The sequence below is a fragment of the Podarcis melisellensis genome, assembly GCF_964234715.1.
Source record: "Podarcis melisellensis genome assembly, chromosome: 8".
Classification (NCBI taxonomy): domain Eukaryota; kingdom Metazoa; phylum Chordata; class Lepidosauria; order Squamata; family Lacertidae; genus Podarcis; species Podarcis melisellensis.
The window spans coordinates 89,675,420-89,700,856 of record NC_138540.1 but is presented as its reverse complement, the minus strand read 5'-3'; the positions used below and the strand labels follow the sequence as shown (position 1 = coordinate 89,700,856).

General features: G+C 46.0%; 1 protein-coding gene across 1 annotated transcript; it reads left to right on the top strand.

Moving 5' to 3' along the window:
- Positions 1-883: 883 nt before the first annotated feature.
- CAPNS1 (calpain small subunit 1) lies at positions 884-23,539 on the top strand. Its single transcript, XM_081922337.1, has 11 exons — positions 884-1,007; positions 6,426-6,651; positions 13,012-13,045; positions 13,786-13,875; positions 14,529-14,586; positions 14,846-14,910; positions 15,322-15,390; positions 16,205-16,283; positions 18,141-18,257; positions 19,257-19,315; positions 21,636-23,539. The coding sequence occupies exons 2-11, from the start codon at positions 6,443-6,445 to the stop codon at positions 21,660-21,662; spliced, it is 807 nt and encodes a 268-aa protein (XP_081778463.1). The 5' UTR covers positions 884-1,007; positions 6,426-6,442; the 3' UTR covers positions 21,663-23,539.
- The last annotated feature ends 1,898 nt before the right edge of the window (positions 23,540-25,437 follow it).

Sequence of the window (25,437 nt, the reverse complement as noted above, 5' to 3'; positions counted from 1 at the left end):
TTTTCCAATATTTTAACAAACACAACAACAAAGAAGAAAAACATTACAATATCAAAAAACAAACAGACACACAAAACATTTATCTTGACTAATCCCACTTTTTTTATCGTTGTAAAGTGATTTCCTCAACCCCCCCCCCGGCTGAGTTTCCAAATAGTTAATTGGAGCAGTTTTCCAACACTATTTTCGTATAAGATTTACTAGTTCGCTTAACATCTTTATTTCTTTTCATTTTGACTCCAATCCATAATATTATACAATTTCATGTAGTTACACCCTGGGCCAATTTGTTACTCAGAAATATTTCTATTTAAGTTGAAATATATTTCCATAGATATACATATTCAAAAAGGAACTCTATCTAGCCTTTTGAAACAGTCAGTTAAGGGGGAAACTAAAAGATAAGGACAACAGAGATTTTAAGACAGATTGGGAACTGTTTTTGCTGTATTTAAAGAACTATTGTAAAGAAGTGGACCCACTGGCAGGGTTTGCCTAAACACAATGAAGAAAACAAACAAAAAAGATGTAATATGGGAAAGATGATAAAAAAATGGAAACAACTGTAACAATATTTAATTGAAAAATTATAAAATGTAGCTAAAAGACAACAGGCAGGAGAAGGAAATACTTAAGGAACCTAAAGTTGAGGTTGGAGGAAGAAAGGTAGGAATTTATATACTATTTTGTTGACAACATGAATTGTGATGGATATAACATTTGTAAAATTCAATAAAATGTATTAAAAAGAGAAAAGAAACAGTCATTTAACGCCGATCTCAACCTCGTTCTGTCTCTCTTCTTTTTTCTGGCACGGCAGGCGGAAATTCAACCGGTGAAGCTTTCCCCCAGCACAGGATTCAAACTAGAGGGCGGGCGCTAGGACCCCGCGGCGCCCTCCGGGCGGCTCCGCTGCAGTGACTCGCTCGGGCGTGGTAGATCCCGCAGCGGACCCGACGGAGAGCCGCCCGCAGCAGAAGCGACCCCGCAGCAGCCTCGGCCCCAAGGTAAGAGTCTGGGAGCAGATCCCGACCTGCAGGCTGGTTCTGGGCACCAACTGGGGTCCCCCCCCTTCCAGGCAGTGGATCCCTTGGGGAGATCACGGGTGGATCCCGTCCCCCCATTAATAACTACGGGGAGGATCTACTTCCTCCACTGGGCCTCCTCTGGCTCCCTTGCCCTAAATCTTGCCCACTGTCCATTCCCCCTCCCTCTAAAACCCTGGAGCCCATTTGGACACGATCCGGCGCGCGCTAGATCCCTCCCTGCTCTCTCTCTCTCTCTCCCTCTCAGTATTAGTTTCCGTTTTGTAATCTACCCCCCCCCCGCCGCAAAACTCGCCCTTCCTTTTCACACACATCTCCTCTCCTTCGAAGGAGATCTCTCACCCACCCTAAATCATCCGGGCTGTCGTCATTGTCACCCCTACTCAGAGTAGACCCATTGGGATTAATGCACACGACTCACCTCGGCCCATTGACTTTAATGGGTGTTTTTCTGAGTAGACCTTAGTTGGATACAATAGCCCTCTTTTTTTTTTTTAGATCCCCCTATATCTGGTGATTTTCCCGCTGGGAATACTTTTCCTTTCCCGCCCAACTTTTTCCGTTATGGGTCCTGAATCTGTTCCTGGGATCTGTTGCCCTTGGACCCAATCCGAGGCACAAACAATGCCTCCCAACCACCCTTCAAAAGATCCAGCAACTTTATGGGGTCTACAATGAGACGCATATGATGTTGGGAGCGAGATAATCTAGTAAGGGATCCATTCTAAGGTCACCAGATTTTTTTCAGTGAATCCAGGGACACTTTTCAACTTCAATCGATTTTGTGTGGGGACTGATTTGTAAATCCGGGGACTTTCCCCTGGGAAACGGGGACATCTGGTAACCTTAATCCAGTCACTTTACAGGATTTAATACTTTGCAGAAGTTTTGTCTAGGGATTCCTCTCTCTGCGTGTGTGTTTTCCCAGCCCCAAACTGCCCCAATTTAGCCCCGATCCCTGCATCACGGGGTTGGGTCTAGATGACCCCTGGGATCCCGTACAATTCTATGATTCTCACAGCTCCTTTGGCGATAGGGCTGTACAACACACACACACACTCTCTCTCTCCTAGGCAACACTATTGCAAACTCCTCCACAAACCATTGCAAAATACTAGCTCCAGCGAAGTCAACCGATCCCTGCTCTCTGTGTTGAGCTGCTCTCCAAACTGGGGAGGCTTCCTCTTGTGTTGGAGCATTTTCCTCTGCTGCAATGGTCTGGATCCCGGCCCAGATCTCAAGGTTTCAGTGCAGCCATCTCCCACTTTTGTTATCTTTCAGGACGCCAAACCATCCTTTTATTCCGAAGCATTCTTAAATTCCCAGGAAACTCTTTTTCTTTGTGGGGGTGGGGAGTCTATTGCGCACAGTGGCGCTTACTCCCAGGTAAATGTGCCCAGGACTCCAACAAAGGGCAGATCTGTACGTTTGAAGCATATTCAATGCACATTCAAAGAGCATGTCTTCACCCCAAGAATGCTGGGAACCGTAGTTTGGTTCAGAGCGCCACAAATGGTAGCTTTGTGAAGGGAAGCTATAATTCCCAGGATTCCTGGAGAGGAGGATCATGTGCTTTAAATGCGCATTTGCTATTCTTTGAATGTGTGGATCTGCCCACAGTTGAAACAGAAAACCCTTTTTTGTAACCGCAGGGAACCCTGGGAGTTGTAGGCAGGGCTGTGAATCAGGAGGCTCTGGCAGGCAGATCCCTAAGCGCCCGCAGAACTACACACCCCAGAGTTCCTTCCGAGGAGGAGCGTGGGACAGTTAATCCGGTTTCACTCCACCCGACAGACACGCCAGGCTGTTAGGCCTGCAAAGTTCCTCCAAACACACACAAACACAAACACACAAGACAAGAATGTTGGAAAGGACATTTCCAGCTTCTGTTTTTAAACTGGTGCTCCAAAAACATTTCTTAAATGCCTTCCTTTCTCCAAACGCCGGCGATGTTTCTTAGAGGGTCCTGCTCTTAAATGATTTCTTATTTTGTGTGTGTGGGGGGGGTAACAATCTAGTGGGAAACGGTGTAAAAAGGAAACATGGGGTATCCGGGTCATCTTTGCGGCTTGGGAAAGAAAAATACGGATTTTACTAGCTGGGGAGAATGAGGTAACCTGGGAGGTCTGAGAAGTTTTATCCAACTATAATGCGCACACACACACACACACACACACACACACACACACCCCTGGCCAAACATGGTGTCTTCTGTATGTTTTGGACTACAATTCCCATCAGCACTAGGTTTGGGAAGGCTGGATGTCAGGATTCCCAGGTAATAATAATAATAATAATAATAATAATAATAATAATTTTTTAAAAAAATATTTTTTATTTATACCCTGCCCTCCCCAGCCAAGGCCGGGCTCAGGGCGGCTAACAAGCAATAAAAACAAGTTGAATGAATACAACTTAAAAACAAGATTAAAATAGAACATTAAAATATTAAAATGCAGCCTCATCACAGGAGAAAAGAAAGAGGGGGAGGGAATCAAATTGGCTCCAAGCCAAAGGCCAGGAGGAACAACTCTGTCTTACAGGCCCTGCGGATCTAGTATTGTTTAGATCTATAGTATAGATCTATAGTATTGTTTAGATCTACTATAGATCTAGTAGTGTGGGAGGGTGTGGGGACAAGGAGTGCTTAGAGCAGGAAAAGTCGATTGCATTCTCTCCCCGCTGCCCCTTCCTTGTCCATATGGGATCTGAACAATTTCCGATCGCCCAAACTCCCTCTCTGTGTCCTCTGCTCCTCGCCACCAACATTTAAAACCAGAATTAGCGCTGTTCGGGTGTGACGAGATTTGCAAATAACCCTTCCCCGGAAAGGTTGAACATGCAAAAACTAAACAAAACAAAAACCAACAAAGTGTTTCATGGCACCTGTAAGATCAGCATATTTCATAGAATCATAGATATGGGAGGGGGGTCCCTCGGGGTCATCTAGTCCACCCCCCTGCAAATATGGCAGAAACGTTTCTGGACCCCAGTCCATTTCTACCCGAATGCAGGGTTATCCTGAGTTGCAGGTTCACACGTGCACACATGAAATCACGCACAAATGGATACGCACACGGTTAGGGGGTGGTGGGAATGGTTAAGATTGAGGACCAGCACCAGATTTATGCATAAGCTAAACAAGCTATAGGGACGCGGGTGGCGCGTTAAACCACAGAGCCTAGGACTTGCCGATCAGAAGGTCGGCGGTTCGAATCCCCGTGACAGGGTAAGCTCCCGTTGCTCAGTCCCTGCTCCTGCCAACCTAGCAGTTCGAAAGCACGTCAAAATGCAAGTAGATAAACAGGTACCACTCTGGCGGGAAGGGAAACGGCATTTCCGTGCGCTGCTCTGGTTCGCCAGAAGCGGCTTAGTCCTGCTGGCCACATGACCTGGAAGCTGTGCACCGGCTCCCTCGGCCAGTAAAGCGAGATGAGCGCCGCAAGCCCAGAGTCGGCCACGACTGGACTAATGGTCAGGGGTCCCTTTACCTTTAAACAAGCTATAGCTCTGGGCCCCACACTTGGGGCCCCCATAAAATTTAAAGGAAGAAAGAACAAATAAAACAAAACCTACCTACAGCAACCGTGTTTTATGTTGTGTAGGCTCCTATGATGTAATACATGGCCCCCGCCTGCTCGCCTGCTCCCTAAAATATCCCTGGTTTGCTCCTTTCTGTATATAGGGTGCCTACACTCTGCATGGATTGGTTGTACGGCAACATGTGCAAATGACTTGAGATACCTATTAGGTCCATAAATGACTACCTAGCATATATTCAATACAAAAAAACAGCGACAATTTGTTGTGGACAGCTGGACATATAAAAGGCCCCATTGCCTTCAGGAGCTTAGGGCCTCATCAAACCTAAATCTGGCCTTGTTGAGGACAGTAGGAAATTAAATGCAGGAAAGTACAAGGAGTGGTGATTACCTTTTTGAACAGTGACCATTAAATTAAGCCTGTTTTTTCCAAGCGTGGCTAAAGACCTTTCCCTGAGCTTTTCTAAATCCCCTGAGCTCTTTCTTTCCTCCTGTTTCTCCAGGAGGGGGTGTGCCGTATTAAAATAGTCTCTATACAGAGTTTGTGGCAGGGAGGGGTTAACTGTTGCAACCCAGCAGCTTCCTTGTTTGCATGCTATGCCTTTGACCCCCCTGCAAGGAGGGGTCCCATTTCATGTAACCCCCCCCCCAAACTATTCTCCGGCATGTTTCTACGAGGCTGATATCTAGCCTTTGGGTACAGGCAGAATTTTTACTATTAACCTCTTTGAGTATTCTTTGGGAAAGAAAACAGGATGGAGACATTTTAAACAACATGCACCATTCTTTTTCTTCTTTGGCGATCTTGCGTCGCCGAGTAAGATTGTCTTCCATAAACACGGCCTTAACAGTGAGTCCGTAAGTGACTGTGGAGGCCAATTCTGGACCCACACGTCCTTCCACAGGGGGGACATTGGTTTCCCGACGGGAGTTGATCCCGGTGTGGATTTGCCAAGCGTGCCTTCCTCTTACCACGTTTCTCCCTTGCGTCCTGAGTTCGAGTGTCTCCAAAGTCCAGGACACCTTTGGTCAAGGCTGTTCTCCAACTGGAGCACTCGCAGGCCAGTGTTTCCCAGTTGTCAGTGTTTATACTACATTTTTTTTATTTGCCTTGAAACAGTCTTTGAACCTCTTTTGTTGACCACCAGCATTACGCTTTCCATTTTTAAGTTCAGAATAGAGCAGTTGCTTTGGAAGACAATAATCAGGCATCCACACAACATGGCCAGTCCAATGAAGTTGATGTTGAAGAATCATTGCTTTGACACTGGTGATCTTTGCTTCTTCCAGTACACTGGCATTAGTTCGCCTGTCTTCCCAAGTGATGTGCATTAAATATTAAGGGTCATAGTTTAGTTTTAAAAAGAGGTAAAGGCATAGGGGGTTCTCCCCCCTTTTTTGGAGTGGGTGGGTGTTACACCCTGCAAATTGATAAATAAAGGCAAGACACCCTGCTGCATAATCTTTTCCAGACATCACATCCAGAAATCTATTCCAGTTTTGTGTTGTTCTTTACAGTGTAATCCTATAAATGTGAGTCAGAAAGAGAGAGAGCGCTCCATTGACTTCAATGGGACCTTCTCCCAGTCTGTGGGCACAGGATTATATTATCATTGGTTGGAAGTTTCTTCCTATTTCCTTGAAGTTTACTCAGAGATGTGTGAATTTATCCCTTAATTTGTTCATAATTTGTTTGCCCATTTAATCATCACTGATTTCACCTCTTCATCTTTTGTCTCCCATTCTGGCAGGATGTTATATGCACCCTTCAATAATAATCAGCAGAAGTTGTGTGTTTGTGTGTGTTTTAAACAAACTTTCCTTTTTCTCCAAACAGAGAAAACACTTCAGAAAATGTTCCTTGTCAAAAACTTCCTTGGTGGAGGAGGAGGTGGCGGCGGCGGCGGAGGGGGCAACATCAAGATTGGGGGAGCGAACATCAACATTGGCAATGTTATCGGAGGGTTTTTAGGTGGCGGAGGGGGGAGTGGAGGCGGTGGAGGCGGCGGCGGTGGAGGAGGCGGAGCCATGGGAATCCTGGGAGGAGTCATCAGCGCCATCAGGTGAGTTTTTTAAAAAACGAGTTTATTTACAACATATATACAAACGTTTATAAAACAAACAACAGCAAAACCACAACCAAAAAGAAATTTAAAAAGTATACAGGGGACACTCGGGTTGCGAACGTGATCCATGCGGGATGACGTTCACAACCCACAGCGTCTGCGCACCCGCGGGTCGCGATTCGGCACTTCTGCGCATGCACAAAACGCGGTTTAGTGCTTCTGCGCATGCACGACCGCTGAAACCCGGAAGTAACCCATTCCGGTACTTCTGGGTTTCGGAGGTCCATACAGTGGTGCCCCGCAAGATGAACGCCTCGCAAGACAGAAAACCCGCTAGACGAAAGTGTTTTCCGTTTTGGAGGCGCTTCGCAAAACGAATTTCCCTATGGGGTTGCTTCGCAAGATGAAAAAATCTTGCGTCCCCCTGCGGGGTTTTTTCCGCTTTTTCCGCCCTTTTCTTAAGCCGCTAAGCCGCTTAACAGCTGATTGCTAGAAGCCGCTAGACCGCTGTAGCGCTAATCTGCTAAGCTGTCAATGGGCTTGCTTCGCAAGACGAAAAAACCGCTAGACGAAGAGAATTGCGGAACGGATTCTTTTCGTCTAGCGAGGCACCACTGTATCCCCCAAAAACGCAACCTGAAGTGGCTGTAACCTGAGGTATGACTGTACAAATAATCCATAACAGCGTACCTAAATTTATACAAAACAAATAGCGAACAACCCCCCCCCCCCATATTTCTGTTCTTCCTTTCTTCCAGTGAACTTCCTTCCTCCTCTCTACACGGTTCTCTTTTCAGTTTTAGTAAACTATCTCCATCATAGTTTGTTATCCCCCCCCTTTTTAAATACAATTTTTAACTTAAGTACCATAAATTATCCTGCAGAAGTTAATCGAAACAAGTCCCAAGTATTAATTTGAGGGGACTGCTTTTTAAGGTGTTCTCTATGTTCCCCCCATTCTTTTTGAAATTTTTGCTTGGACTGACCCCCTAATTGCCTCTTGTCAGTCTGGCCAGTTCAGTGCAGTCAAATAATTTCTCCTGCCATTCTTTTTCTGTCGGTGTTATTTCTTTTTTCCCAAATTTTTGGCAATTAGTGAGTTTATTATATTGCTTATGTAACTGGCTTGTAAATAGCCACTTGCCTGCTTACCAGGTAACCAGAAAGGGAAGACAGTGGTAGTTTTTCTTCCAAGTGTTTAACGCACCACAAATTATTGCAGAGGCATGCAGGAATAAATTATTATGGCCTTATACCTTGTCTGCCACCCTGTGGCAGGGCAGCATGAAAATGGCCCAGCGATCTGGGATCCATCCAGCCACAGTGCTCACTGGATCCCACCAATATGTCAGTTTCCTCCTAACGTGATTGGAGATTTCACTATTTAGGCTACTAAGGCAGCAGATGGATTCATCTGAGTCAAAGGTCTGACCCTGAACTCGCTTTTAGTGCCAAGACCCAGCCTGAAAAATGGGGAGGGATATGAAGGAAGAGAGGAACTCTGAGCACGTACAAAGTTATTTTCTCCATAATCCTGAGCTGCTACATTGCACACATCTTGGATTAGGCTTCCAGAACTGAAAGAATAACTTGCAAATCGGCTCAATCCCCAATATCTTTTTTTATTTTGAAATGAAATATCGCTTAGGAACCTGGATCTGGGGTGGGTGTGTGGTTCAGATGTCGCCTTGCTTTATTTCCTGTGTGTGTTTCTGTTTGTGTGGCTGAGAGAGAGCAATGTCAAGGCAAATGGCTTATATTAAGTGTCAAACCTTTGCATACTTTTTTGTGTAGGGTTAGGCTGGACTGAGTCCCAAAAGCCCACAGCCCCAGAACTCACCTTCCTTATTTATTTGTTATTAATTTATTTAGAGCATTTGAATCCTGCTCCTCAGGCAAAATGGCTCTGGAGTGGCTTACATGCAGATGGTCAAAACAAGACAATTGTTGGTAGAGCATGAGACTCTTAATCTTAGGGTTATCCATTCAAACGCCACATTGGGCAAAAGATTCCTGCCTTGCAGGGCGCTGGACTAGAATTCAGCCTTTTTCAGCCTGTGGGTCCCCAGATGTTGTCAAACTACAACTCCCATCACCCCTAGCTAGCAAGGTCAGAGCCCAGGGATGATGGGAGTTGTAGTCCAACAACATCTGGGGACCCACAGGTTGAGAACCGCTGGACTAGATGATTCTTGTGGTCTCTTCCAACTCTACAATTCTATGACGGTTCCTGCCCGCCGTCTTTCAATCTGGAAAAAAACAATAGACAGCACACAAGGCAAACAGAATGGGGAGGGAAGAGGAAAACGATGAAACCAAACTCGGGCAACAGTTGTTCAGGCAATGACAAGCTTGCATAGTTCAGGGGTAGGAGGTTCCTGATGGAGCTGGGCTTTGGGCAAAACTTCCTTGTCCTTTGGGTTGGGGTTAGGTGGGTTATGCCATCCTTCGCCAAGGATGTAGTCCAAAACATCTGGTTGCTGAAGACCTTTGCAGGCTCCCAGCTCCATCTTCTCCTTCTATCCAGTCTTGGAAGCAAAAGGGGTTTATGTGTGTTCTAAGGAAAAGCAAAGTTCTCCTCCACTGGGAAATACCGTACTTTTCTGTGTATAAGACGAGTGCAGTCATACCTCATGTTATGGTTGCTTCAGAGTGAGCGTTTTCAGGTTGAGTCCCGCGGCGACCCAGAAGTACCGGAAAGGGTTACTTCCGGGTATTGCCGCTCGCACATGCGCAGATGCGCAAAATGATGTCACACGCAGAAGCGGCGAATTGCGACACGCGCAGACGCAAGTTGCGTTCTGCTCATGTTGCGAACGGGCCTCCGTAATGGATCCCGTTCGCAACCAGAGGTACCACTGTATTTTTATGTGAAATTAATGTTTAAAAATTGGGGTCATCTTATACAGTGGTGCCCCGCAAGACGAATGCCTCGCAAGACGAAAAATTCGCTAGACGAAAGAGTTTTCCGTCTTTTGAGGTGCTTTGCAAGACGAATTTCTTGCAAAAAAATTTCTAAGCCGCTAATAGGCGTGCTTCGCAAGACGAAGAGACTCGTGGAATGAATTAATTTCGTTTTGCGAGGCACCACTGTACACCGAGAGTGCAGATGGCGGCGAGTGACTGGTTGCTGCCGCAAGCCTGAGATTGTCTTCGGCTTTCGTGTGGGTGATTGGCAGCTGCTGGTGGCAAGCGGTATGACGTTTGGTGGCTTTTGCTCAACAACTCTGGGCAATCCTCCCTCCCAAAAAACAACTCTGGACAATTTCGCCCCATCTTCTTAATTTTTAGATCCCCAAAAAGAGAGGGTGTCTTATACACGGAAAAATACAGTATTTTGCCAATGAGTACCTTTCCTTCCACTGTTTGCAGAGATGGGCTGGTAGCTGAACGGCTAGTTCGTGTTTACCGTCAGACTGGTTTGCTAGCATGCAGGGAAATCTGGGCCAACAAGCAAAACAGCCACCAGCAGCTGGAATGAAACCCAGGTCTTCTCTATCAGAAGAAGAGTCAGGCTTCTGTCCCAAACACGCTTACCTAGGGAGTGAGTCCCACTTAAGTTTGGGACACTCCTTTCAGGGTAAACATATTGAGGATTGCAGTTATTATTGTACCACTTACAGCTTTGCTGCTGAAGTTTGGACTCTCGGGAGTGAAGTCCAGGGCTCGTGAGTGGAGGAAGGCGTTTGGGGCCACACTCACCCCTTACCTTTAAATAATAATAATAATAATAATAATAATAATAATAATAATAATAATAAATAATTTATTTATACCCTGCCCATCTGGCTGGGCTTCCCCAGCCACTCTGGGCGGCTTCCAACCAAATATTAAAATACAGTAATACATCAAGCATTAAAAGCTTCCCTAAACAGGGCTGCCTTCAGATGTCTTCTAAAAGTTTGGTAGTTCTTCTTCTCTTTGACATCTGATGGGAGGATGTTCCACAGGGCGGGCGCCACCACCGAGAAGGCCCTCTGTCTGGTTCCCTGTAACTTGGCTTCTCGCAGGGAGGGAACCGCCAAAAGGCCCTCAGCGCTGGACCTCAGTGTCCGGGCAGAACAATGGGGGGGGGGGGAGACGCTCCTTCAGATATATATAAAGAACCATGGTACCACTTTAGAAAGTTGTGGCTTCCCTCCGCCCCAAAGAATGACGAGAATTGTAGTTCGTTAAGGGCGCTGAGAGTCATACGGAGACCCTTGTTCGGCTCACAGAGCTACAATTCCCAGAGTTCCCTGGGAAGAAGAAACAGAAATCAACCGGGTATGTTTTGGGACTGGCACGGGTCAAATTGCGGAGATCTCTGGATACCAGGCTGGCGACTGGGAAAAGCCAAATGTCACTTAGAGAAGGATCTGAGATATTTTCTTTGGAGCCTGAATTTGTTTTATTCTGGATTGTCTGATTTGATTTTTTAAGGTGTTGTCAACTTCTTTGAGACTTCTTATTTAAAATATAAAGTGGTAAAGATATGTTGATAGTGATAATTATAGTTATAATAATAATAAACTTCAGGGGGGAATGGAGGATGAAATTGATGGACTATGCAGAACTTGGTAAATTAACAGGAAGGATTCGAAACCTGCGGAATTGGAGATTCTTAGAGGACTGGAGTAAAAATACAAACTATTTGAAAAGTAATTGTAATGAACAGATTAGGCTAGTAGGACTGCAAGAAGTTTTTTAAGGAGGATTATTTGAAACATTGCAAGAAAGACTATGAGGAGAATTATTAGTTAATGACAATTAAGAGTAATAGTGAAATTAAGGAATGCAAAATAAGTGATAAAGAACGAAAAATCATCAGAGGTGTTGATAGAAGTCTAAAACATTGTATAAGATAAAAAGTTAGGTTATATCACTGTTGGAAATGATATGTTAAAACCCCCCAATAAAAATGCATTAAAAAATTAATAATAATAATCTTCGGGGGGGAAGGAGCCTAGACTTTCCCTTGTGGCGACCGGAACCCAGGTCTAAGGTGCCATTTGGCGATTAGGTTATATATCTGAATTTCTAACCCTGAGAGGGATTGACTGTTAAACCTCTCTGTGAATTGTCGGTCTGGGAGGGGATTGAGTCATTTCTTCCTTTTCCTGCTGAATCATACCTGGAATTTTCCAACTATCCTGTATGCAAATAAGGCCACAGCATGAGGCACGATGATTCCAAGTCAGCTCTGCTTCTGAGCTTTCTAAAAGCAATGTTCCCACCATTCCAAGCTTATCTCTGAGACAGTGAGGGCTAGAAGCTTGGTTTAAAACGTGCACATGCACATTTTTACATGTTACCGTTGTTTTCTCTTCTTCCTTGCATTTTGATGCCGGCTAAAAAACTTGTTTAGACCAGTCTACCCAGGTGTGTGGAAAGTTGAAGTAATTTTAATCTGTTTTAATATTCTCATTTTTGTATGTTTTAAAGCAGGCATCCCCGACCTGCGGCCCTCCAGATGTTTTGGCCTACAACTCCCATGATCCCTAGCTAACAGGACCAGTGGTCAGGGATGCTGGGAATTGTAGTCCAAAACATCTGGAGGGCCGAAAGTTGGGGGTGCCTATTTTAAAGTATCGTTGTGTTTTTTTCTCAGTTTTGCTGTTTTGTGAACCACTTTAAAAAACAACAACAATTAAGCGGTGTATATACTTTATGAAATAAAGACACAAACATAGAATCATAGAACTATAAAGTTGAATGGGACCTCGGGGCTCATCTAGTCCAACCCCCTAGATCAGCCTTTCTCAAGCTGTGGGTCCCCAGATGTTCTTGGACTACAACTCCCATCACCTCTAGCTAGCAAGGCCAGAGCTCAGGGATGATGGGAGTTGTAGTCCAACAACATCTGGGGACCCGCAAGTTGAGAACCGCTGCCCTAGATCATACGCGACAAATGGCCGCCCAACCTCCATGGAAGATGGAGCAAGCTTGTTTTCGCCTGCTCTGGATGGTAGGACTCGAACCCATGGCTTCGAGTTACAAGAAAGGAGATTCTGAGTCAACATCAGGAAGAATTTTCTGACAATAAGAGTCGCTTGACAGTGAAACAGGCTCCCTTGGGAGGTGGTGGACTCCTCTTCCTCGGAGGTTTTTAAGCAGAGGTTGGGTGGGGTGGGGGTTGGACTAGATGACCCCTGGGGATCCCTTCCAGCTCTTCAAATCTTTGATTCTATGAACGCCTCTATGAATTCTGGAAGAGCAGGATATAGCTTTTGGGTGAGGCCCAGGGAAACCTCAGTTGGGGCTCATGGGAATTGTAGTCCAGCTCATATTGAACCATCCATTCCCGTGGCGATGCTTTGAAAGACCCACCGCTGATCGCATTTATCTTTTTTCTCCTCCCTGCCTGCCGTCCATCAGTGAAGCAGCTGCTCAATACAACCCAGAACCGCCGGTAAGTCCTTCATTTCCATTTTTTTCTTTCCCCCCTTTTTTCTTTTTAAAATATTATCTTTATTAATTTAAAATAAATACATTTATGAAAAACAGATGTACATACAAGTAAACAAACATGCAACCAAACAAACAAGTAACAGAAAAACCAAACCAACCGCCACACTATAAGAAGATGAATATAATTATCATCATATATACTCCTGGTATTGGACACAATTATAACATTTATAGAAAAGAAATTTAAAACTGACTTCCAATCAATCTCACTGTATTTAGTCTACCCATTACTTTATACTGCATATTTACATATTCCTTATATAATTTCTTTTTACCTCCCTACGAACCTATATTTATACAATACAGGGATCAGTCTAATTCTGCCAAGATGTTTCCTTTTATTCCATAGTTTTCTAAATATTCTTTAAAGATTCTCCAATCCATGTAGACTTTTTATTTCGGTTGCCTTCCTGTCGCTTCCATTTTTCTTGCTGTGCAGCATTCATTGCCGCTTGCGCTGGAGACAGGATACTGGGCTGCCGATTCAGGAAGCTGCCCAAAGCTTGATTTTGGCCACTGCCTGGGATTTTATTGAATAGAATTGGGCAGGCTGGGTGCGTCCCCCCCGGCCGGACCAAGTTTCCCAGGCGTGGGATTTTTCAGGTCCTCCCGGACGTCCTGCACAGATTCTCTCCCTCCAAGCTACGGCCCTCGTCCAATTCCGTGCTTCTCTCTTCTCAGCCTCCTCGCAGCCACTTTTCCAACATCGAAGCCAACGAAAGCGAAGAACAGCGGCAGTTCCGGAAGCTCTTTGTGCAGCTGGCGGGAGACGTGAGTGTTTTTCTCCCCTGGTGGCCTTTCCGTAAACACTGAGGACTAGCCTGTTGCTTCTGGGATTTGGCTGATGAGGGGGAAAGAAGTCCTAGGCGGGGAATTTGAGTTGCAGCCAGCACAATGGCACTGCTATTTTGAGGCAGCTGCCCACTGCAGTTTTCTCTGCGAACTCGGTGGGCCTTAAAGGTAAAGGGACCCCTGACCATTAGGTCCAGTCGTGACCAACTCTGGGGTTGCGGCGCTCATCTGCTTTATTGGCCGAGGGAGCCGGCGTACAGCTTCCGGGTCATGTGGCCAGCATGAATATGCCGCTTCTGGCGAACCAGAGCAGTGCACAGAAACGCTGTTTACCTTCCCGCCAGAGTGGTACCTATTTATCTACTTGCACTCTGACGTGCTTTTGAACTGCTAGGCTGGCAGGAGCAGGGACAGAGCAACGGGAGCTCACCCCCTCGTGGGGATTCGAACCGCCGACCTGCTGATCAGCAAGTCCTAGGCTCTGTGGTTTAACCCACAGCGCCACCCGCGTCCCATCCGGTGGGCCTTACGTCTGAGTAAAACGCACATGGGAAATGCAAAACAACTTTCTCTAGGCTCTGAGCTTTCCCTTTTGCGCTGCAGCCGACGCCATTCCCTTTCTTTTATTCTAGGACATGGAAGTCAGCGCCACAGAACTCATGAACATCCTGAACAAAGTGGTGACACGGCGTAAGAGGAAGATTAGTTTCCTTTGGGGCCTGTAGGGGTGGTATTGGGAGCCGGTGGGATGCCAACACTGATGGGAGTGTTTCATATTTATTATTTCAGTACCTATTAATCCTTATCACCCCTGACCATTGGTCATGCTGGCTGGAGCTAGTGCAGGATGAGGTCCCAACAGCCAAGTCCCGTCCGCCCCGGCCGGATGGCGCTTCCGGCTTCTGATTCCGCCATTGGTTTCAGCTTCCTTTTGCCTTTTCCTTTCCAGATCCGGACTTGAAGACGGACGGCTTTGGGATTGACACTTGTCGCAGCATGGTGGCCGTCATGGATGTATCCTCTTGCCAGCTGGGGATCTGGGTCTGGGTTTTGCTCCCTCTACATTATCTTTTATATATGCCGTATTTTTCGCTCTATAAGACACACTTTTCCCCTCGTAAAAAGTAAGGGGAAATGTGTGTGCGTCTTATGGAGCGAATGTAGGCTGCGCAGTGATCCCTCTTGCTGTTCTGGCTTCTAGGATTCAGAATATTTTTTTCTCTTGTTTACCTCCAAGTTGCAAGATCTCCGAAACTGACGTATTTTAGGAACAAGGGTGCATAATAAAATTGTGTGGCTTCTCAAGGACTTTTGCCTTCTGGCTCCCGATATCCCTGCTTGCCTGCTTTTCGTGCTGCTTCTGGGAAAAAGGGGTGGGAATCTGTGCGCTTGTGGTGTTTTGCTCCTTGACTATGCCCTGTGCAGAGTGACACAACCGGAAAACTGGGCTTTGAGGAATTCAAGTACCTCTGGAACAACATCAAGAAGTGGCAGGTAAATTGAATTTTTATTTGTTTTTTTGCATCTAGCACACTCCTATTTAGGGATGGGGCTCTGGCAGGGTGAATTTGATTTAAATCAAATCAATTTAAATCACTGGTCAGTAAGAATTGATTTAAATCGCTAGTCAGTAAGACTTGATTTAAATAATTTTTGTACAGAAAGGTTCAGCCTTGCTGGCATCCCCTTAATATGTACAACCAGAAGAAGGTTTCATTTTTGGAATCATAAATTTTCAGAGTAGTTTTTACAGTTATGTAAAAAATGACTGATTTGGTTATACTATTGGAAATACACAGGCAGATAATTACAAAATTGTTGTTTCTGTTTGGACAACTTTTCTGCTGTACTTCATTGGAAGGAGAAAAATAATCATTTCCTTCATAACAATTTAAACAATTTATTTAACTAAAACAATAACGTAATCACATATGTATCAGTATTTGTTAATATGGTTAATATGTTTAAATGATTTTTAGACTGAGTTTTACCACACATGAAAAACTTAAAGCAAATCCTTATTTCCTGATGAATAGCGTTTGGACTAAAATGTAACTTAAATAGAAAACTATCTTTAGAAAGGTTTTTCCTCCAAAAGCATTTTATTTTAAAAATCCGATTTAAATTTAAAAAAAAAAAATATTTTTTAAATTATATTTTTAAAAAAACCATGGATTTTTATCCACCCTGGGCTGTTGTGGAGTCTTGGGTTGGTGAGGACATTATTCCGTTTAGCTGTCCCGCTTGCCTTACCTGTCTTTTTGCTCTCCTCCCCCCACCCCCAATTTTGGGGTTGTCTGGACATCAGTGTATCTACAAGCAATTTGATACGGATCGATCTGGAACCATCGGCAGCAGCGAACTCCCAGGAGCCTTTGAGGCAGCAGGTAAGGAGCAAATGTGATTGGGTACCCAAAAAACGCCACCCACACCATACATTTAAAGCACTATGATGTCATTTTAAACAGTCATGGCTTCCCCCCAAAAATTCTGGGAGCTGTAGTTTGTTAAAAGGGTGTTGAATCCCTAGCCGGAATTCAGATTTCCGGAAGAAATATCAACAACCTCAGATATGCAGATGACACAACCTTGATGGCAGAAAGTGAGGAGGAATTAAAGAACCTTTTAATGAGGGTGAAAGGGGTGAGCGCAAAATATGGTCTGAAGCTCAACATCAAAAAAAACGAAGATCATGGCCACTGGTCCCATCACCTCCTGGCAAATAGAAGGGGAAGAAATGGAGGCAGTGAGAGATTTTACTTTCTTGGGCTCCATGATCACTGCAGATGGTGACAGCAGTCACAAAATTAAAAGACGCCTGTTTTTTGGGAGAAAAGCAATGACAAACCTAGACAGCATCTTCAAAAGCAGAGACATCACCTTGCCAACAAAGGTCCATATAGTAAAAGCTATGGTTTTCCTAGTAGTAATGTATGGAAGCGAGAGCTGGATTTGTGCTTTGTAACCACGTTTTTGCACCATTGTGCCTCCAGGCAACAGTGGATGCGTGATTTTTTTGGTGCAGGCTGTAGCTATGGACATGCTATGAAATTTGATGGTGAATTTGGGGTGACCCAATGCGAAGAACCTGAGGATCCATGTGGATCCATGCTTTGTAACCACGTTTTTGCACCATTGCAGCCCCAGGCAACAGTGGGTGCGTGATTTTTTTGGTGCAGGCTGTAGCCATGGACATGTAATGTGATCTGATGGTGAATTTGGGGTGACCCAATGCAAAGATCCTGAGGATCCATGTGGATCCATGCTTTGTAACCACGTTTCAAGTGGGGAGGGAAGGAAAAACACAGAAGGGACAAGGAGCACGAGAGGGGTGTGCAGAGAAGCAGCTGGCTAAGAATGCAGGAGAGGGGATTAACGGGAGGGAGGAAAAGAAGGCAAAAGTTTCCCCCCACCCAGCCACCCAAGCCAGCCCTCTCTCTCTCTCTCTCTCTCTCTCTCTCTCTCTCTCTCTCTCTCTCCCCTCCCTCCCTCCCTCCCTCCCTCCCTCCCTCCCACCTGCATGTTTTCCGGCTGCCTGCGATTCCCTAAAATGCTTCCCTGGATGCAGCAGCACTGGAGCACGGAGAGGAATTAGAAGGAAGGACAGGATCCTTTCCTTTCCCCTCTGCTTGCCTGGAGGGGAGGGGATTTGCCTGCTCTTTGTTCCGTTTGAGCAAACAGGAACCGAAACAGAAGAGGGTGGGCAGTAAGACCCTGAGGCAGAATGCAGGAAAGCAACAGCTTCCTCTCTCTCGCGTGACCCGATTTTTGCCTGATTTTTGCCCCCGCACTCGGGCCAGTCGGCTCCAGGGACCACACATTCGCTCAATAACACGCACAGACATTTCCCCTTACTTTTTAGGAGAAAAAAAATCTGCATGTTATAGAGAGAAAAGTACGGTAATGGATATGATTTATTGAATATTTACTGATAAATTGCAAACAGATAAAAACATTACTATTGTAATAACCTGCAGTTTCATAAGAGTATATATTTAAAGTAGATAATTAAATGAATTTGGATGTGTAGAAGGTATTAAGAAATAAATTTAAGGAACCGCAGAAGGGGGGGGAAGGAAGTCAAAACTTTGAAATGTTAAATTGATTGTAAAACTAATGAAATGTATAAACTTGAAAAGTATCAACAACAACAACAACAATTAATAATAATAATAATAATAATAATAATAATAATAATAATAAAGAGCTGTTCTCTGACTAGCTCCTCCCTCTTTCCTTGCCAGGCTTCCGGCTGAATGAGCAGCTGTACAGCATGATCGTGCGCAGATACTCGGATGAGAACGGGAACATGGACTTTGACAACTTCATCAGCTGTTTGGTGCGCCTGGACGCCATGTTTCGTAAGTCGGCGTCGCTGGGGGTTCTGCCAGAGGGATCCCTTGCGGGTCCCTTGTTTCCTTTCCAAAAAGAGCTGTCTCGAGCAGCCGCTGGATTTGGGTCGGGTGCCTCTGGTGGCCCCACCCCCAGGCTGGCTGCCTTTTCACGGGAGTCCTTGCACCCGCTTGTGTGAATGTCAACATGGCCTGGGCCAAGGGCGTCACTGATCCTTGGACTTCAAGGCTGTGGCTCTTGAGTGCAGAACCACATCCTTTCGTGATGATACAGTCATACCTCGGGTTAAATGTGCTTCAGGTTGAGCACTTTCGGGTTGCGCTCCGTGGCGACCCGGAAGTAACAGAATGCATTACTTCCGGGTTTCGCCGCTTGTGCACGCACAGACGGTCAAAATGACGTCACGCGCATGCACGGAAGCGGCGAATCGCGACACACGCAGACGCGGGGACTCGGGTTGTGTTCGCTTCAGGATGCAAACGGGGATCTGGAACTGATCCCGTTCGTATCCAGAGGTACCACTTTATTAACTTATGGTCTGTGTGTGTGGTTTGGAAGCTGCACGGTCAGGGAAAAAACAATGCTGTCCAGAGTTGTAAAGACTGCGGAGAGAATAATTGGGTGCACTCTTCCCACCTTGGATCAAATCTACGCTTCCAGGTGCCATAAGAAAGCGGCAGAGATAGCGCAGGATAGTGCGCACCCCGGAAATGATCTTTTTCAGCTTCTGCCTTCTGGAAGAAGGTCCAGGGTTATCAAGACCAGGACTAGCTGCCTGAGAAACAGTTTCTATCCAAATGCGATTTTGGTTCTAAACGCAGTGTAAGGTACTCTCTATGGGAGTATATTGTATATAATTATGGGGTATCAGAGTTTTTAGGGGGCCAACCAGGCTGGGATAGCAGGCTTGTTGGTTTCTGAATGTCTTATGTAGATTTTTCAATTTCGTTGTTCTGTATGGGACAATGACAATAAAGATTACCGTATCGTATCCGTTCTGCTTTCAGGTGCCTTCAAATCTCTGGACAGGGATGGAAGCGGGCAGATTCGTGTGAGCTTGAAGGAGGTAAGGAGAACGTCTGACTCTTGTTCCACTCCAGGGCAAGGGAGCTGAGCAGGAGGAATCTGCCGAGTGCAGAAACCCAGCAAGCATCCAAATATATTGGGGACAGAAGGGTTAGGGTTGCTAAGGAATGAGCCGAGCAAAAAACGACCACATGCATTTATTGTTTATTTGAAAGCGTTTATAAAACCGCTTTTTCAAAAGCTCCACTAAGTGGTGCGCAACGTAAAACATAAACAAAATGAGAATCATAGAGTTGGAAGGGATGCAGGAATCACAGCGGAAGCAGACCTGAGAGATGGCCGTCCAACCTCTGCTTAGAAACCTCCAATGAAGGAGAATACTGTATTTTTCTCTCCATAAGACACACTTTTTCCCTCCTAAAAAGCAAGGGGAAATGTGTGTGTGTCTTATGGAGCGAATGCAGGCTGCGCAGCTATCCCAGAAGCCAGAACAGCAAGAGGGATCGCTGTGCAGCGAAAGCAGCAATCCCCCTTGCTGTTCTGGCTTCTGAGATTCAGAATATTTTTTTTCTTGTTTTCCTCCTCCAAAAACTAGGTGCGTCTTGTGGTCTGGTGCGTCTTATAGAGCGAAAAATACGGTATATCACCACCCGAGGGAGTCTTGTCCATTCTCAAACAGCTCTTGCCATCGGGACATTCTAACTAATGTTCAGTCAGAACCTTTCACTGTTTGTGGGATTCTGGGAACTGTAGTTTGTTATGGCTGCCAAGAGGAGACCCCTCCAGTCTGGAAGGTGGCAACACAAAAACAGGCCTTTTCCGTGGTGGCTCCCTGTTAGTGGAATGCCCTACCTAGGAAGGCTCGCTTGGCACCTTCATTACAGGGCCAGCTGAAAACTTCCCTTTATAACCAGGCCTTTGGCTTTAAACTATCTGTGGGGTGAGATGGTTTTAATGTATTTCTCTTTCCTCTTGCTTTTAATGTATTTATGTGGGGCCGATTGTCTGGCTGGTTGTAAGTCGCTTTGTGTTGCCCTGGGCAAGATAAAACAACCAACAAAATTTTAATAATAATAATAATAATAATAATAATAATAATAATGCCATCACAGAGCTACAGAGTGGTCCAACCGCCATTCCCTCTTCCCAGAGAATTCTGGGAGTTGTAGCTCTGCGAGTCTCCTAACGACACTCAACACCCTTAATGGACTACAGTTCCCAGGATTCCCTGGGGGAATCCATGGCTTTTCAGAGTGATGGGACACCGTTTTCAACCCAGGTGCAGACGGGGCTTATTTTCCTGGGCCCAGCAGAAAGAGAAGGGAGCAACTGTGTTTCCCGTTGATTTGCCGGAGGCAAACCTGCTCTGATGGTGTTTCCTGCTTGGCAGGGGGTTGGACCCAATGGCCCTTGTGGTCTCTTCCAACTCCTATGATTCTATGATTCTATAATTCTATGAAACTTGCTATAGTTTGGCTCAGGAAAAGCTTTTGCCGTGAGCTTTGCTTCCGAGGAGGGAAATCAAGAACGAGGAGATGCTGGGGCGTAAACAGCCTATGGGTGAGACGGGGAGATATGGGGCAGGATAGGGGAAAAGTAATAAAATTTTATTTATATCCCGCCCTCCCCAGCCGAAGCCGGACTCAGGGTAACAACACTAAAATAGTGCAACATTCTAAAAACATTATAAAAAATAATTAAAATCCAAATTGATGGCAACCATAAACTAAAGTTCTGTGAAGATTGCCAAAGGAGGGAGTCAGGCTGTGCCTTGGCCAAAGACCTGGTGGAACTATCTTGCAGGCCCTGCGGAAAGATGTCAAGTCCCCCAGGGCCCTGGTCTCTTGGGACAGAGCATTCCACCAGATCGGGGCCACAGCCGAAAAGGCCCTGGCTCTGGTTGAGGCCAGCCTAACCTCTCTGTGGCCTGGGACCTTAGGGATGTTTTTGTTTGAAGACCGTAAGGTCCTCCGTGGGACATACCAGGAGAGGCGGTCCCGTAGGTACGAGGGTCCTAGGCCGTATAGGGCTTTAAAGGTGAGAACCAGCACCTTAAACCTGATCCTGTACTCCACCAGGATCCAGTGCAGCTGGTAGATGAATGTGATCTCGCAGCGAGGACCCCATAAGGAGTCTCGCCGCGGCATTCTGCACCCGCTGGAGTTTCTGGGTCAGTCTCAAGGGCAGCCCCACGTAGAGCGAGTTACAATAATCCAGTCTGGAGGTGACCGTTGCGTGGATCACAGGTCAGGGCGAGAGATGCAGATGGGGAAGGAGTTGGGCTGCTGAGATGCTTTGAAAAATGAGGACTAGAAACTTGGAGAGGATGTGGAGAGTGACGTTCGTCTTCTTTTCCCCAGTGGCTGCAGCTCACCATGTATTCGTAAGGCCGGCCCGCCTGTGGGATCGCGCTCCCCCACTCCGACATCACCGAGCCTATTCAGGACTGTTTTTAGAAGTTCCACGCTACATCTGCCCAGCAGTCCTCCCTGCGAGGCGGGACAGTCTCTAATAAATCCCTTTCTTTTCTTTTTTCAGTTTCTCTTCCACTCCCTTTGCTAAAGCAAAAAAAACAACAACAGGGGGCCCCTTTTACTATGTTTGTTTTATTTTGCATTTTTAACCTCCATTAGAAAAGCAACTGCTAATACGGATTTACGTTAACTGTTTTGTTTACTAACAGCGGGTGGGTGTCTTTTTAAAAGAAGCCTCCAGTTTGCCGTGGTATTTGCTTTTCCTTTTCCCAGGCCGGCTCGGTTTACCGCGGTGCCCGTGCAGATTCTATAATTCACTATAGTTTCACGACGGAACAGTTGCCTTCATTTCAGGAATTGGGGAGCCGAGAGGGCCTGAATATGAAATTCTGACCCCTAGCCAAGCCACAGCTCTCCTTGGGGGACCTGTGTCTGGGCTGGTGGCAAGATCGCAACGGCAGTTGCGTGTGTCCCGTGTGCGAATTCTGCAGTGTGGCTGGAGTTTGCCCCCACTAATCCTTGAGAACCATGCAGGAATAAAAAATCCATCGCTTCCTGTTGTCTGCCATTTTAACTCCATTTATTATGGGCACGTTAGGCCAGGAGTGTTGTGATAGGAGTCGGACTAGACTGATGTGAAGGCAACAGCACGCACCCCACAAATGAAGGAAATCGCCCCCCATTTATAAACCGGGGAGTGAGCCCCTGTAGCACTTTGCATGGATGCAATTTCAAAAGCAATAGGTCAGTAACAGCCAAAGTCCGCCCAAAACTATTTAAGGAACGCCAGTTATAGAGGCTTGCAGTTTATTAAAAAATATTTTTAAAAATCAAGGAACAGCTGGTATGATTCTGCCCAAGGGCAACTGCGAAATGTTTGCTTTGTGCAACCACAGTCTTCCTGGCAGTTTAAAAACAATGTACCTTTTTATTTTATTTTTGCAAATTGCATGGCGACTAGACTGCCATGCAGACTCTCCCCCCTAAGCTCTATACTTGCAATACATATGCAATTTCTATGCATGCATTTTGAAGGAATAAAGAGTAGAAAGACAACTGGTTCTCTCTCTCTCTCTCTCTCTCTCTCTCTCTATATATATACAGTATATTGTGCCTTGAATGATAAGTATTCCTAGAACAGATTTCCTTGAACATGTGGCTCTATCACCCTCTAGTGGCCCTATTGGTATTACAGTAGAGTTTCCCCCCACTTGGGAATCCAGAAAACTGGTGAAAGAGTTTTGTTTGGTGCCTTCCCATTTTTTAATCTGGAGAGAATTTTTTCCCCAGTGTTTGCCTCTAGTGCTGAATTTCGGAATGTGGTTCTTTGAAATCAAACAGTTCTCAAGTCCGGCTTTTTCAGATACCAGCCCTGGAGTGATGTCCAAATAAAAATATTTTTTACGCATGTCCACTCCAACATCCTGTTTTGATGTACCCCACTCAGAATGGGTGATCATGAGGAGAGTTTTGTCCTGCATTGGATTATTATTATTTTTTGTAAATTTGTCTAATTTTGAAAATCCGAGGGGAAAGGATCACCCACTGTCTGTCCCACTGGGACTTGGTGAAAGAGCTGTTTCAGCCAGATGAAGAGAATGTGTGCCTTTGATTTTTATTTTTTTAAAAAGATATCCAAGACAGGGAGGGGGAGGGTTGCCTTTCTGTCGGATTGCAGGAGAACTCCTTGCCTCGAAAATTTGCCAGTTGCCTGTGCCAGTTGCCTCTCCCTCTCCCAACACCCCCTCTGTTTTCTAAACGCAAGAATAAAAGTTGTGCAATGAGAACAATCCTCTCTGGGTATCAGTGTTTTGTCTCCATTGCTGGTAAACCCGATGGCTTAATGCCTCCTCTTCTCGGTGAACAGATTCCGTCTGTACCAAGTGTTCAATTCAGACCTGCGGGAACATTGTGTTAGTTTATTTATTGCATTTACATTCTACCTTGCGTTTGAAGTATAGCTCAAGGCTCTCACCACCTCCTCGTTTAATCCGTAGCTGTTAACTTACAGATTTGAAAATAAGGGACCAGCAGCCTCTAAAATAAGGGATCAGCAGCCAAAATAAGGGATTTTCCCAGCACAGGTATGTTCAACTTCTGAGCCCCTCCGGGCCAAAGGCAGAAAGCCCAGCCAGCAGCCAAACGAAGCCTCAAGCAGTGGTTCCCACAGCGCAGCAACCCGGCAAAGGGGATGCAGCAAGGAAAACCACCGTCCCCTCTCCGCTGGGAAGTGCTGAGCAAAGGTGAGTACCCAGGCAACGCAGCCGATTTGATCGGCACAAGGCATGCAAGCTCCACCCCCCCGTCGTTCTTAGACTCCTTATTGGGTGAGCAAGGCAGCCAAGCAACACAGTTGGAGCCTCCCTCCTCCCTGGCCAGCAGGGAGGGAGGGAGAGGAGCTGCTTCCTTTGAAACCCAGGAAATTTAAGGGACATCATCAATAAGGGACAGCAGCGGGACACGGCGCTGGGATAAGGGAGTTTCCTGCCAAATAAGGGACGGTTGACAGCTATGGTTTAATCCTCACAACAACCCCGTGGGGTAGGTTAAGTAAGAAGCAGTAACTGGTCCCCAAAGTTACTGTAGTGAGCTTTGTTGCCAAGGGAGGGATTTGAACCCAGGTCCTGGTCTGGCTCCATGATCACTGCAGATGGTGACAGCAGCCACGAAATGAAAAGACACCTGCTTCTGGGGAGAAAAGGAATGACAAACCTAGACAGCATCTTAAAAAGCAGAGACATCACCTTGCCAACAAAGGTCCGTATAGTTCAAGCCATGGTTTTCCCAGTAGTGATGTATGGAAGTGAGAGCTGGACCATCAAGAAGGCTGATCGCCGAAGAATTGATGCTTTTGAATTCTGGTGCTGGAGGAGACGCTTAAGAGTCCCATGGACTGCAAGAAGATCCAACCTCTCCATTCTGAAGGAAATCAGCCCTGAGTGCTCACTGGAAGGACAGATCCTGAAGCTGAGGCTCCAAGACTTTGGCCACCTCATGAGAAGAGAAGACTCCCTGGAAAAGACCCTGATGTTGGGAAAGATGGAGGGCAGAAGGAGAAGGGGATGACAGAGGACGAGATGGTGGGACAGTGTTCTCGAAGCTACCAGGATGAGTTTGACCAAACTGCGGGAGGCAGTGGAAGACAGGAGGGCCTGGCGTGCTCTGGTCCAGGGGGTCACGAAGAGTCGGACATGACTAAACGACAACATGGTCTGATGTGGGAACTCTGCCATTTTGACTTGATAGACCAGCATGCCATGCTAAAGTTCGTTCACACCAGTGGGTGTGACGTGGCACAACCACGGACGCTGGATTATTTCTGGAAGCAATTAAGACGTACATTCGGGCTCAGCTTCCAGCGGATTCTCAGAAGCGGCTTTCCCGTTGCGTGAAAGCTCAAATAAAATGCAGAAACCAGTAGGGAAATGCAATAAGCTGCTGTGCCAAATGCAGCCTTAAAGGTCATAGGAGCGCAGAACCGTAAATGTGAAGGCACCCTAGGGGTAACCCTGCCGCTGCAATGCGGGTATGTGAATAATCCCTAACAGTTGGCCATCCAGGGAGACATTTGGAAATCTAAAAAAGATTTGTGTGGGCACCACATAACACCCGTTTAATACTCTGAAGCAAAACTGGTGATGCTCAAAATTGCCCAAACAGCCCGTGAAACACACACTCTCCAAAAAAG